This window comes from Panulirus ornatus, chromosome 20 (assembly GCF_036320965.1).
Source record: "Panulirus ornatus isolate Po-2019 chromosome 20, ASM3632096v1, whole genome shotgun sequence".
NCBI classification, from domain to species: Eukaryota; Metazoa; Arthropoda; class Malacostraca; order Decapoda; family Palinuridae; genus Panulirus; species Panulirus ornatus.
The window spans coordinates 10,345,066-10,360,063 of NC_092243.1; the positions used below are offsets into that span (position 1 = coordinate 10,345,066).

The following is a 14,998-nucleotide window of genomic DNA, read 5'->3' on the forward strand; positions in this document are numbered from 1 at the left end:
GGTACAGCACTTATTCATTTTCTTGTAAGCAACATATGAATCTCCCACAGATTCTACAAATCTTCATAATTTTCTTTCTCGTAAATCTTGCTCTTCACACGTTTCTTATAGTGGTCACCTTTTCATATGCTTTTGATCTATTTGCCTTTATTTATTGAGTTTACTTTTGGTAAAGGGACAAGACCCAAAAAGTAAAAATGATGATTTCTTTTCTGCATTGTCACAGTTGTAGAGGTGGATATCCCCAACATAAATGCACCTCCTATTTTGGAATTTTGCAACATTTCACGTATAATTAGGGAACCAGTTCATTTAACAGAAAGCAAAAACTAGTTTCATTAGAATTTTAATCTAACATAAATTTCAGTCTATCAACTGAAAATGGAAAGTAAAAATCAAGAGTGACCATTAGTCTTATAAACTACAGTACAGTGTGTGAATGATCCACTCAGACTAGGTATGTTATATGATCTTAATTTTTCCATCCACATTTGAAAGAGCCAATGTTTTCCTTTCAGTACTTTTCTGTTTTTGCTGAATGTCACCAGTGTTAACAATATACCCAAGGAAAAATTTTGATCCTTAGGCTGCTCAATCTGCCACTTGATATTCAAACATCCACAGCTGTTTATAAACTTTTGAGCTGAAATTGAGAGAAGTCTTACATTTGTTTTGATATGGCCTAGAACATTGGCACCATGTCATGCATTGTGCTTGTGACTGTTTTTCATCCTTTTTCCAACATTATACATATAGTAACAGCCTCAGATTGAGGAGAAAATTTTATGTGCCAGTGATAGCAGGGGTACAACAGAAAATTGTAAAACAGTTACTTTACATTGAAAATTGGTGGGTTAAAGCAATTTGTAGCATGTGAAATGTCTACCTAAATTTTGAGTCCTAGGACTTGCATTGGCTTGTGTGGGGACGCTACATATGAAAAAAAATCAAATTCCAGTGCTTATGTTTCTTCCCGTGAATTTAAGTTCTGTGAAGTTGGCCTGCCATAGAAGTGATGTAAAAGAAAACACTGAGTGCTGTCAAGAGTGTGGATAGAAGACTGGATTCATCATAAGGATGAACACTGATCATTTTAGTAAGTGTTGAAAACATTATAATTGTTATTTTTTTGCCTTATATGTTATATTATTATTGTTTTATCAAAACATTGCTGAACTTGTATCATGTATATGTTTAAAAATGGTTTTCTGTGTTCTTATGGTTGTCTTGGGGCTAAAGGTTTACATGTAGAAATACTTCTCCAGTTCTGTGATAGGAGCCTTTTGGAAAATGGGTTTTGCTAGTAGGAATCCTGTTAGTTAGCAACTTTTAAAGAATATATATGTGTAAAACATCTGGGGTAAACCGTGGAAAGGTCGGTGGGGCCTGGATGTGGATAGGGGGCCGTGGTTCGGTGCATTACACATGACAGCTAGTAGAGACTGAGTGTGAAAGAATAACTTTTTTTGTCTGTTTTTCTGGCTCTACCTCACTGAAGCAGGGAATAACAATGCTGTTTCCTGTGGGGCAGGGTGGCCCTGAGAATGGATGAAAGCAAGCAAGTATGAATATGTACATGTGAATTTATGTATATGTCTGTGTATGCATATGTATATGTATATCTTTTCTTTCTTTTTCTTTCATACTATTCGCCATTTCCCGCATTAGCGAGGTAGCGTTAAGAACAGAGGACTGGACCTTTGAGGGAATATCCTCACCTGGCCCCCTCCTCTGTTCCTTCTTTTGGAAAATTAAAAAAAAAAATGAGAGGGGAGGATTTCCAGCCCCCCGCTCCCTCCCCTTTTAGTCGCCTTCTACGACACGCAGGGAATACGTGGGAAGTATTCTTTCTCCCCTATCCCCAGGGATAATATATATATATATATATATATATATATATATATATATATATATATATATATATATATATATATATATATTTTTTTTAAACTATTCGCCATTTCCCGCGTTAGCGAGGTAGCGTTAAGAACAGAGGACTGGGCCTTTTTTGGAATATCCTCACCTGGCCCCCTCTGTTCCTTCTTTTGGAAAATTAAAAAAAAAAAAAAACGAGAGGGGAGGATTTCCAGCCCCCCGCTCCCTCCCCTTTTAGTCGCCTTCTACGACACGCAGGGAATACGTGGGAAGTATTCTTAATCCCCTATCCCCAGGGATATATATATATATATATATATATATATATATATATATATATATATATATGTGTGTGTGTGTGTGTGTGCGTGTTGGGCTTGTATGTATATATATGCATATATGATTGTATAGGCCGTTCTTCGTCTGTTTCTTGGCACTTCCTCACTAACGGCAAATATATGAAAAAAAAAATTTCATACATATTTGCCATTTCCCGCATTAGAGAGGTAGTGATAAGAACAGAGGATTAAGCCTTAGAGGGGAAATCCTCACTTGACCCCTTCATATGTGTGTGTGTGTGTGTATGTGTATTGTGTTTTGCAGGGTATGGGAGCACAGTAGCCCTTAAATTGATTGCAATTTTTTTGCGCTTAGTCTTGGCTTATTTTTGTTTGAGCACTAAATGGGTAAAATCTCACATTGAAGAAAACATATGTATGACACAATGTAATCAAAAAGTTATTGAAAAAACTAATACTTTTCATCTTTGTCAGTTTTTCACTTAAAGATAGAAGGATGGTAAATGTACATACCTCATGTGACAAAAGTACTTCAGGAGCTCTAGGTACAGTACAGCTTTCATCTTCAGTGAAGTGTTAATGAAAGGGTAAATGGCTGACTTTATATGGTATCAGCATAGCTAGTAGTGTATGATATTGTTGGACACATGATCTGAAAAAATTGGTTCAAGTTGAAGACGCTAGATAGGGTAGGTAGACTGATGATTTTCTTCCACTGAATATCTCTTTCAGAAAAGAAATTAATTTGTTTAACATGAGAGAAAATTAAAAATTTTGTTAACTGTGGTGTTGGTTAATACTTGAGAAAAAGGATCTTACTGTATTCCTCACATTTTAGGTAATAATATGTTGACAACTTATACTTGATATCCCTGTACATCAAAATACTCAGTTAAAACTGAAAAAGTACCTATGAATTAAAGGATGACTTAGTAAATTGCTATAGTGCAATTAAAGTTTATGAGAATTCTCTCTGTATAGGATTCAGTCTGTGAGATACTTCAAGGTTTGAAATGGGACCAAGTTGATACAGACCTTAAAACGAAATATGAATTTTTTTCATATACACAATTAAGCGTTAAGTAATATCAGAGTTCACCAATTTGAAACCACTTACCTATTCCTGCACTTGGGTTGCCTTAAATGAAGTGTGCCTCGAATTTAGGCAGATATTGCTGTAATGACAACTAGTACTTAGATTATAGCATTCTTCCTGCAAGGTTCTCCATGGAACTTGCATAAACATTTGTTTCCATACAGTGACTGGTTCTTTTTATGGAAATACGTGTACAGTAATCTTTTATCAGCTCACTTCCATTATGTTTCCCTTTCTTCTTCTACTGAAGAATGTATTTTCTGCTACCTTTACAATTCCTCTCATGAATTTTATCCTCTTTGTTTCCCACTTTCTACAGTATATATTTTGTAATTTTGATGGCCATAAGACTAAAATTTTTGTAGTGATTTTTAGTTTTTCTTTGCACATGGTACACGGTAAAGTACAGATGTATACAACTTTGCTATTTATAGTATTTGAAATAAAAATTTCTCTAATTAATGTTTTCTAACCAAAAATTAGATGGCCATATCTTTGAAACGTGGTAAGTCAGTACGCCACTTCTGTGCCTGCAGGCAGGCTGTGGACTAAGTAATTTATTTTTATGGAAACTTTGTTAAACAAAATAAGATAGGGTTATAATTGATGAGTGATGTGCCAAAACTAAAGTTAGTTTTTATACCGGTATTGAGCATCCACCAGCATTAATAAATTTTACTCAAACTTTGGTAGGGTCTTTGACAAATGTAACCATACAGTAATAATGCATAGAATAGAAAGGAAGGGAAAGACAATCATATTAAGATAATGTTGTTGCTGATGGCATTGGCGATAGATTCAAGTTAGAAATATCAAAAGCTGGTGTCTGTGTTTGGGAGAGTGTGTGAAAGTCGAGCGTAAATATGAATAAAAGCAAGGTTATTGGGTTTAACTGTAAAACAAGACAGGGTATTTGGAGTATGAGTTTGAATGGAGTGAACTTTGAGGAAGATGTGTCTTAGATACTTGAGAATGGATGTGTCAGCAAATATAACCATGGGAGCTAAAATGAGCCAAAAGATGGGTGAAGGGGGCAAAGGTTGTGGGTGCATTGAGGAATTTGTAGAAAGAGAGGGCACTGTCTTTAAGGGCAAAGATGATTATTTTTTATTTAGTAGCTATGTCGGTGCTGTAAGGATGCAAGGTGTGGGCCTTAGACAAAAATGTAAAGAGGGTGGATGTGTTTGTCTGAAATGAAGTTTGAGGAAAGTATGTGGTGTGGGGGGGTTGATCAAATAAGAAATGTTATGTGTGTTTACAAGAGGAGTATGTCTATGAGACCTTAAGAGGTTGTGCTGAAATGGTCTGGAGAGGATAAGTGAGTAAAGGATAACTAAGAGGTTGACATGTCAGATATGGAGGGAAGAAAGAAATAAGGAAAACGAGGTGCATGCTTGTTAATATGGCTTGAGACCCAGCCTCCCTCTTTTGTAAACACAAGATATACAGTAGTTTTCTTTCTCTGTACTTCAAAAGAGGTTAGTCAAACAATAACAAGGCAATAGAATTTATTTCTTGACTAGTTCCAATTACATTATTAAAATTTCATCTTTTCAATTAGATGAAAATAAAAAAAAAGGTTAGTCGAGAAAATGCTTCGACTTTGATTTTCAACCATGAAGGCACTCCTAAAATATTACTCGAGACCAACAACAAACATATACATCTTTCATACAGTATAGTTATGCAGTTACAGTCTGACCATGAATTACTTTTACCTTTAGGTGTGATGAATTTCAAACTGGACACTACATACCCCTCCTGTCATCTCATGATTGTGAAGTCATTGCATTATGGGAAGTGACAGGATTAGCATCACTGGTGGCTCCACTTATTCCTGTATAATGAAAGGACTACCAATGTGGAGCCAGAAGTGTGAGTTTTATTTGGAATTTTTCACTGTTTTACGTTGTTCAACTCTTAAGGGGTAAAAGTGATTTATGGACGGACTAGATATACTTAAAAAAAATTGGATTTCGGAAATCCAGTAATTTCTTTCAATAGAATTATGTATTCAATGAAGTATTTTTATTATTGTTATTCATTTTATAAATTTGTGATGGGCATAGACTTAGCAGGAGATATATATCACTAGAAAAATACACTATTGTATACTGGTGTGATAGCTAACAACAAACTCAGCTGACGCACAGCAAGTTGGATTTTTCTAATGTATTTCTCTTAAATATATTCAGCAATTTGGAAAAAAATGAAAAAATCTGGCTATGTTCAGGTCTCAAGCATTCCATATTTTTGGTGATTTACCCTAAATTACATTTCCCAGCTTAAGAGGATCACAAATTGGTTATCATAAAAGGCTGATAAGAATGTAAGACTGGAGAACATTTCAGAGGTCAAGAAAAATTTTATTTATCAGGTGTAGTCTTCTTAGCAGGAACTTGAGGTACAATTTCATTATTCTGTTTATTTAAATTCATGTGCATTTACTAATGGCCAGACTTCGTAAAGCTTCAGTCATTTTGCATATTCTAAACAGATATCTAAGTCAAATAGATGCCTTCTGCTTGAACTTATGAGACTAAAATATTAAGATTATACCTTTTCAGGAAAGGTATACAAATAGAAAGATGAAAAAGTTTGTTGAGAGTAATAGGTTTTTAAATATAAGAATGGCAGATAGGAATGTTTTACATAAATGAGTGTAGCTTATCAGAAACTTTGGCAGTAGGGCGGATTGAGATAGAGATTAGATATTAGCATGTTCCACCTTTAAATCACTGCAATATGGAATATGGTTATGAAATTTATATAGGTGATTGACCAGATAAATAGGTAGTATGATTACCCATTGCTACTCAGCATATTCAGTACATCATGGGCAACATTTCGGCCGATATACCAAATGTATTTGTTTAATATCTGGTTCTATAACAAAGTTGATAATTCCTCATTGAAGAGAGCCAAGGTTGTATTCACATACAGAGTGCATAACTATTAGTAGCTACTTTAAGAAAAATGTTTTTTCTTGTTTGATTCCTACAGTAATTATGTTCTAAAGTATGATGAGGGAAATTACTTCCTGATCGGCAAGCTTTTATAACCTACTTTTCAATAATCTCCATAATTTTTAGTTATCACAAATTTTATGGAATCATTGAAACAATTTATAAAATTACCTTATTCTGTGGGTTAACTTTAACAAACTTTATAGTTAACTGACAGATGTAGAAAGAATGTAATTAAAAAATGAAGTGAAATGAGCACCTTGGTAGGTATTTGAAAAGGGAAAGGTTATCCCATTTTGCAGCAGTGTACTCTATGTAGTAAGATGATGTAACATAAGTTATGTTCAGTTTTAATTAAATAACACATCAAAAATTAAAAAAGGGAAGTAAGGAATTGGTTACCAATATTTTGATAGGAGATACAATCATACAAAGAAACCATTTTATATTTAATTTCTGTTCTGTTCTGATGTTATCAAAGTGATTCCTACTCATATCTGTTCTTGTAATGATTCTTCGTATATTTAGCAGTTAGAGAAGGCTTTACTATTTCAGAATTGTTGGTTAAGAGAGTTATATCAGTAAAGTACATTACTGCAGTTTTACAAACAAAAATTAATGGTGATAAAGTACATAGAGTAGAGATAGATGATGTACAAATACATTTCCTTACAGCGATATTATACACATACATTCTCATATGCAAAAGTTTGTTCCTTCAGTGGTGAACAATAATATTACTACCTTGCATTAGTGATAATCATTGCAAGCGCATAAACTACAACTAAAGACTGGAAGCAGGTAGCATCATGGAAAAGCAATGGCCTCATTTGCACTGGTTGATATTATCATCATATTCACTTGTACTTAATTCATAAGAATATCATGTTTAAACAGAAAGCCCTTGACTTAATTTAATCCAGTCTATATTACTTCTGCAATGGCCATTCATTAAAATTTTGAATAAAGCTTATTTAATACGTATGTTCAATAATTAGTCATAAATATAGATATGAAGACCCCCATTACTTGTACACTTATAAAGTGAAAACCACGAAGTAGTTAACAAGAAATTGTCTCAGGCCCTGACACAAAATATCTTTTGACTACTAAATATAGTATACACCAATACAGTAACTGGTTTGCTGCACTGAAGTATACAAGGGGAATCATAATGTAATTCATGAGCCAAAAAAAAATTAAACTTAAGCCAAAGTAAACTACCTGCAAGTCAATCCCATGCACAGGGCCATTTTAGAGAATTATTCAGGATAGCTCAATAAACACTTTTAGGAAAAATAGGCTAATAACTAGTGACCCATTCTGTGAACAGTGCATTTATTCGCATTCACTGCAGCCAAAACTTGACCCTTTATCTTCTTAGACAACAGGCATTATCAAGAAATAACAACCTGTGTGGAATGATCAACAATGGGATTTAATGATATTACACGTCACTACTTAAATGATAAGAGATAAAGGTACAAATCATTTAAATTCTATGTTAAAAAAAAACTGTAATACATACATTATTAAGTTAAAAAAAAATGCAGGCATGTAAATTATACCACATTTGACTAGATTTCACTCTCACTTAGAGAAACCAGTTTCCCTTTTACACACCAGCTTTCTTTAAGAGTTCATCAGCAAACTGCTCCAGGTCAGCACTAAATCTGCGACAAAAGAGAAAACAGTTAACAATACTTGTCATAGTGTGTTTATACATATATTTGAATTCCCATTGTTATGAAGGTCTATACAGATGTTATGTACCACAAGTTAAAAGTAAACAATCAACTACTGGTGTTCATTAAAGTGACAAATAAAGATATTATTGCAATGACAATTCAAACAAGCAAAAAATTCTGATTAATAATAAGCATATACAGTACTGTATTAATTCCACACCAAATTAGTTAGCCACAAATGTTCACCTAACACAAAGGAAGCAAAACCAGACAAATTTCACTTTTCAATAATTATATGGTCACAGTCAACACTTTCCTCCACAATATTTATTCCAACATGTTAGTGACCTATTTTTCTATTTCCAATTTAAAGGTTATTTTAAACATTAACTCTGTGTCTAGTTATTTTATAACACAATAAATGGGACTAAAGGTATCAGTAATACAGATAAAAAACCCGATATCCATTCATCAGCAACTCAACATCTTTAAAATATGGGAAGTTACTCCTAACTTATGCCCTCTCCATCCTATTGAATATGAAATAATATAGCAAAAGATGTTACATAACTAGGCAATTTTCTTCTATGACAATCACTAACGATACCAATAAAGATAAATGATTTACTGAAAGAGCTGAACCTGAAAATATAAAGCAGGGCTTGATTGCGGATAATAGACTCTAGTTTCAGTATACTACAAATAACAGCCAGAGATCAAAACATACACAAGGCAAAAAAAAATGTCTTGCCTCTGTGAGAAGCAAAGAATATAACACCATGATCAAAGGATACTGAGAAATACCCATTAATAGCCTTGCTTTCATGAAATTGTAATATATCAGTTACAAGCAACTTTTCCCATCATTTGCCATTATATATGCTATATTGATTTCATATTACAATGGAAATAACTATAAAGTGGGGCTATCATAACTGGAAATTTGTCTTTCGTATACACTTACCAACCCTACTCTCCTGAGAAGATACTTTACTAAGTGTACAAATGAGGTCACTGTTTGTATGTTTGGTTATTTGTTCCAGACGCCACCTTGGTATGGCAGAAAAGGCAACAGGGTAAAAAAAAAAAGTTGCTTCAAGAATACTTTCAAAATGTATATATCTTACATTCTGTACTGTAATTAATGAAGCCCATGACATTTAGAACATAATAATTATGTAAGAAATGCCTTTTGAAATCTGAAAGTACTTTTTTTTTTAAACTCAAAAACTTTCAGCAAGTGAACTATTGCAGGGGAAAAATAGAAACGATATGTATGATGCTTAACATGGTATGCACACAATCATCTTTGGAACCACAGGATGGAGGTCTGAAACCCTCGTACTGTTCAGCTGATGGCTTCATACAGCAGTTACAGGAAAAATTTTCAAGTAAATCAATTGGTCTCTCTTATTCACACAACTACTATTCTGGGAGAAAAAAATTCTAAATCAACGAGGTTTATTTCTTCACTCCTCGAAGTGGCCCAATCATCATCTAGACCTTGATTCCCTCACACACAAAAAATAGACAGAGACTTTACACATTTTCAATTCCAGCTTGCCCAGTGATCACTTGCATGATGAGTTCAATTACAATGCTGCTTGCACTTCAAGGGAGCCCCACTGTGACATTTGTTTTTCTCTCTAAACAGGTAAGCTTTGGAACTCTTATCTCCTCATGTCTCTCCTTACAACTATGACCTGCCATTTTTGAAAAGCATATTTTTTTCCATTTCCTCCAAATCTTAAAATATTTTCTTTTTCTTATTTCATCCTCTTTAACCCTTTTCTAATTTCAATTATGGCCTAGCCTCTGTGTAAACTTATTCTATGACTCAAGCCTTCAACATAGAGAAAAAAGTCCATAAATCTCACTTAATAATTACACAAGAAAAAAGTACTAATTATTTTAACCAAGCAGTTGCCTGGTGCATAGAAAAATTAAAGAGGTTACAAACATGTACTAGAAAGAATAAAGCTCTAAGCAATAAAATAATTTTTATATCAAGGCCATTCAGGAAAAGTAAAAAGAAGTATTGAATGCTTAAATAACTGGAAAGGTAATTGCTTCTCCAGATATCAATGACCGTCACTCTCAACACTAATGTTCTTAGTGGTCACACAACTTCGCTAGTAGAGGACTAAATGCAGCTTTTATAAAATCTGAGGCTGATTTAAAGCCTGTAACTAAAATACAAGCACCAAAATCTGGCCAATTCAAACAATGCTACATGCAGCTTCACCCTGAATTGATGGAATGTGACAAACTGAATCTGTTACAATTGAAAGGCAAATTTCTAACCAGTTTACAAAGTAAGTGCCACATCTTGAGCATTTGTAAGAAAGTCAAAATATTACACTGTAGATTTTTATGTTATCTGTGTAGCACAACAGAAACTTGGGGATTGCTTTGTCCATCATCAATGACACTGTCTATCCATCTATCATCAGAAGTCACCCCCATGAGGGTAAAGTCAAATGCATCAAACTGTCTTTCCGATAGCTATTTCCCAACCATCCAAAGAAATAAATGACAAGCCCTATAAGTCTAGTTTGGATACTGCCTAAGTTATGCCTCTGGTAGAAATGTTTAACCTTGAACTTATCAAACTCATAACTTGAAAAAATAAATTTATTCATGGAACTTGATACAGATGTTTGATATTTTCCATCCATTCTTGTCTTGCTCCCAATATCTATGTTTCAATGCAAGCAGCATAAGCGTTCCACAGAACACCCAACTAGTTATGAAAGTATCTATGAACACCAGCAGGTGGATCAAGTACATTCAGCACATAAAATCATTCATACAATCCTCAACCCATGCCCAGTATGTTAAAGTGAAACATGAGCTTCAACACATAAAAGTGCTTCAACTTATTTCACTTCACACACAAAGTTGAGATGTAAAGTAAGAATAACATCTCAATTCACATCACCTCTATTTATATAATGCTTCATTACAATGCACACATTTTTATGTAAATAAGCCTAGTTCAGCAGAGTAACTTTTTATGTACATAAATCTTCAAGCTGACCATACTAATTATGATTTCATGCCTTCATATGACATAAAAGCAAGTTTTCTGTGTTATTGTAGGACAGCTTAACCCTTTCACTGTTAAATCTGCATCTTTCCAAATAAAGGTTTTTCACCTGTCTGCAACATATGAATTTACTCCATGCCAGGATTATGTAGATTTTTTCATAAAACTGCAATTGCTATACTTATGTATACAACATTTCTAGACATTTCGAACATCATATTTATAAGCTTCAAGGTCGAGTTGAGATTAAAAATAAGTACCAAACAAGGACCTTAACTATAAATTTGGTTAACCGGTCATTTTGAGGCACCCCTTTGAAATTTATCTACACAGAGAAAGGGTTAATGATCTTCCAGCAAAACAAGTTTACAAAGGAAATTCACTCTGGGAGAAATGCTTCAACAAGACTTCCTAACTCAATAAAAGGTTCCAGAGAAAAACTTGGGTTTATAAATCTATAATGATGCAAACTCTTGAGACCATACAACCAAGAAAACTCTTTACTCATTACTGACAGGGCAATACTACATACAATATAATAACAGATAATACACAACTCTTAAAATCTAGTCTAATTCTTGGATTAAAACCATATTCGGCATAATGTAGGGTAATGAAGAACACATTTTATGAGCATAGGAAGTATGAGCCACAAAAAGGAAACTATACAAATTTGGGATATAATAATAATAAGCCTTTTTGAAGCTTGGGTTTAAGCATGGGTATGTTGCTGTTTTGTATTATTATGCTCCAGGTATTTAGCTTGCAAGTATCAATGATCATACTTATCAAGAGGAGCAGGCAGCATAAACTTTGCACTGGCACTCCTTCTTTTATACTGCAACCACCTGGACAAAATGTCATATGCCATCAACAATATATTTTTCAATTAAATGCATACAAATTACTGGAAGTATGAAGTCAACTAAACTATGTATCCCTAAATTATCATTGACTGTATATCTCACATGAAAAGCAGGCTAATTACTACTTTACAACAATGATTTCTGCAAAAAAAATTTAAGCATTGATATTACTGGTGAGAAGTGCCAGAATCATTGTGCGGTGCTCTTTAATGCAAGGTGCTATCTACTAGATGTCAATACCTCCATGAGAGAATGGTCACAAAACTAAAATATGGCAAGACTATGTTTTCCTCATTAACATTCACAAAATAAAACCCACTCCTGCTCAATTATTGCACTGTATTGTATAGTTCTTTAACGTGAATTCATCTACTTGCTCACATGTTTACATGGTACACTATTCTCTAGGTTTTACTTTCCTTGAAAAAAAAAATTCAAATAAGCTGAACTGTTCATACTATTTTTCTGCATGAACAACACATATATCAAAAATATATAGAAAAATAATTACTTGGGAACTCTGCATAATTGAAGCAAACAAAGGCTGTTTAATGTACAACCAATGGAAGTAAGAAACACAAAAGGGAACAATTAAAGAAACCAATATGAAATCTTCATACATCAGAAGAAAATACCAAATGAATCCTAAATTGATCATTATGTACTGTGTGTAGCAGAAGAAAGTATTTTCACTGTCATTATCAGATAACCCCAAGAATCCCCTTCTCCAGGGGTATCTGCAGCTTCAAGGCCTCGCAGGCATAAAACTCACTCCCTGAACAGTGCAAATAGATAATTACTACTATCAGTAGCAGGGAAAGGGTGGACTCCTCTGATGTAAGAGGCTCTTTAATGAGACTGTACTGGGATCATGCAACCTCATGGAAGGTATTTTACATTAGCAGCAAAACCACAAGCAGCTGGAGTTCAGTAACACCAACAGTAATATCAAAGCAAGAAATCGTAAGAATTACAAGTTATACCTTTCTTTTGGCAAAATCTTATCATGAGTACTTATAGGTAGGTAGGTACTCTTAAAGGAAATACTGTAAAATAAAAAGAAATGGTAAAAATTACATGTAATCCCTATATTGGTAAAATCTTATCAAAGGTACTCATAGGTAGGTAGGTAGGTACTCTTACAGGGGATACTTTAAAATAAAAAGAAATCTTCATAACTTGATGAGGCATAGGGTAGAAGCAGGTAACCATATTTCAAGAAGGTGGGAGAGACCAATGCTGTCACACCATAATTTCCCTACAAGAAGTCGACCCAGCACACCTCATAATATCTTTTTGCAAGCTCTTAGAAAGAGCAAATCCTTTAACTTTCATATTCTTATATTTTCAACCTCATCTTATTATTTTTGTCTGTCCCCAAATCCCAGAACACTGGGCATACACATACATTAGCATAGTCATGTTTAACATGCATCTGAATGTTAGACAATTAGCCTCGGAGTACTGCCATAGGTATTTTTTCTCATTGAAAAATTCATTTTCATTCAAAATGTTGCAGAGTGAACTTCTGAAATTCTTGACTCACAAAATGAATAAGGAGATGAGGAGTTTGATAAGGACGATGATTTGGATACTGGCTAACTTTGGAGAGAATGACTAAAAATATTCCTAATAATGAGAGTAACAATGACCAACACAAGAAAATAAATGCAACTTGTGTGGTGTTAGCCAATAAGCTGGCCCAACCAGCCTCTCATGTTGCCTGCTCCATCCACATATGATACACCTAAAATGAAAATCTGGTATGTGGACACAGGATGATGTCACACTTTATACTAAAGTGTCAGTTAACAGCCAATTCTAGGTCACTCACCTAGTGGGATAGAGAGTGGTCTTACTCAGCGACCTAACCTAACCTAACCTAACCAGCTTCTAGAGTTTCTCTTTTGAGTTTGCCTACCAAAAGTAGTGTTATTCATAAACAGGAGATACTTATCTTCTTTTTCCCCTGACAACGTGATCATTACACGAAAATGCACTTGAGAATTTATCGTATTTCATTTTATCTCATGGTTATCGGCAAATACTAGTTCACGTGCACTAGTGTGACCTCTAGCAATTATGGAATGTATAAGAAACAGCTTACATATAACTTACTCCCTCATCACTAATTTATGCAATTTTTAATGAAAGCTTCCCAGAAAATGTGGTAACGAGAGCCCAAAATGATGATATGGTGGGATGGGGTGGAGTGAGGGTTACTGGTTAGAAGGAGGGGCACTAGGGCTGTTTTTATCAACCCCTGAATTACTTGTCTCAACATTTTTTTGCCATATTGCAGGGAATAGAAACTTTAAATAGCCCTTCAGAGCTCTGAGATTCTTTTCAATGAAACACTAGCAAGGGTTCAAACTGAAAATTTCTCTCAGTATTCCCTCCCAGAGGAAGCACCAAGCAACCTTTGGCTATACAGTAATGAACACTGGAATAGCATTTTCTTCCTTGCTGATGAATGTCCCGGCCTGCATTCTTTTACATAATGCATGATGAGTAGAGGAATATCTAAATTATCCCAAAACATTTTAACATTATAGGAAAAGAATACACCATATACTACTAATACAATAATATGAGATATTCATTTTTTCAAATCTGTTTGGAAGTTATGAAATCTTACATGTCATCATCTGAGTTTGTAACCCAAGACTCAACATCTGAGCTTGTGACCCAAGTCTCAATAGCTGTAAATACAACAAGTCTCTTTCCAAGACTGTCACTAAGAAGGGGCTTATGGTATTTCGTTTAAGTTACCAACAAGATGATACGAGTCAATTTTGTTTAACCAAAGTTTTCATTTCTAGGAAATTTCCTAAAAGTAACTTGGAGACATCAAAAACTGACACTAGTCTATTGATGACAATTATGACACAGTTCAGCCTAAAAATCAAGTGGAAAGATAATATATACTGTGCTGTGAACAAACAAGTGATATTTTATGTGCTGTGCATTTCTACTCTAACTACTCACGGAGATGGAGTCAACACTTAAGGCGCTACTACGACTTCGCCTCTTTCTCTCACCAAAACACAGCTCACTATGCATAAAAGAGATCAACTACTACAACCCGTTTATAATACAATCATTAATGAAATTTCTTGTTACCAAAGAGTACTAGGCATTTTATCATAAAAAAAATGA

The 14,998-nt window shown here is 34.2% G+C and overlaps 1 protein-coding gene across 2 annotated transcripts in view; it reads right to left on the reverse strand.

Moving 5' to 3' along the window:
• Positions 1 to 4,765: 4,765 nt before the first annotated feature.
• Positions 4,766 to 14,998, reverse strand: part of Kap3 (kinesin associated protein 3) — a 43,865-nt gene continuing 33,632 nt past the window's right edge. Inside the window, exons 16-17 of one of the 2 annotated variants that reach the window (XM_071674664.1) lie at positions 11,759 to 11,821; positions 7,709 to 7,909 (exon numbers count right to left, since the gene is read on the reverse strand). In XM_071674664.1, the coding sequence (XP_071530765.1) occupies positions 7,852 to 7,909; positions 11,759 to 11,821 (121 nt within the window). In that variant the 3' untranslated portion in view covers positions 7,709 to 7,851. Of the gene's footprint in view, positions 7,910 to 11,758; positions 11,822 to 14,998 lie in introns of both variants that reach the window. The other variant, XM_071674665.1, reaches the window with a different exon arrangement.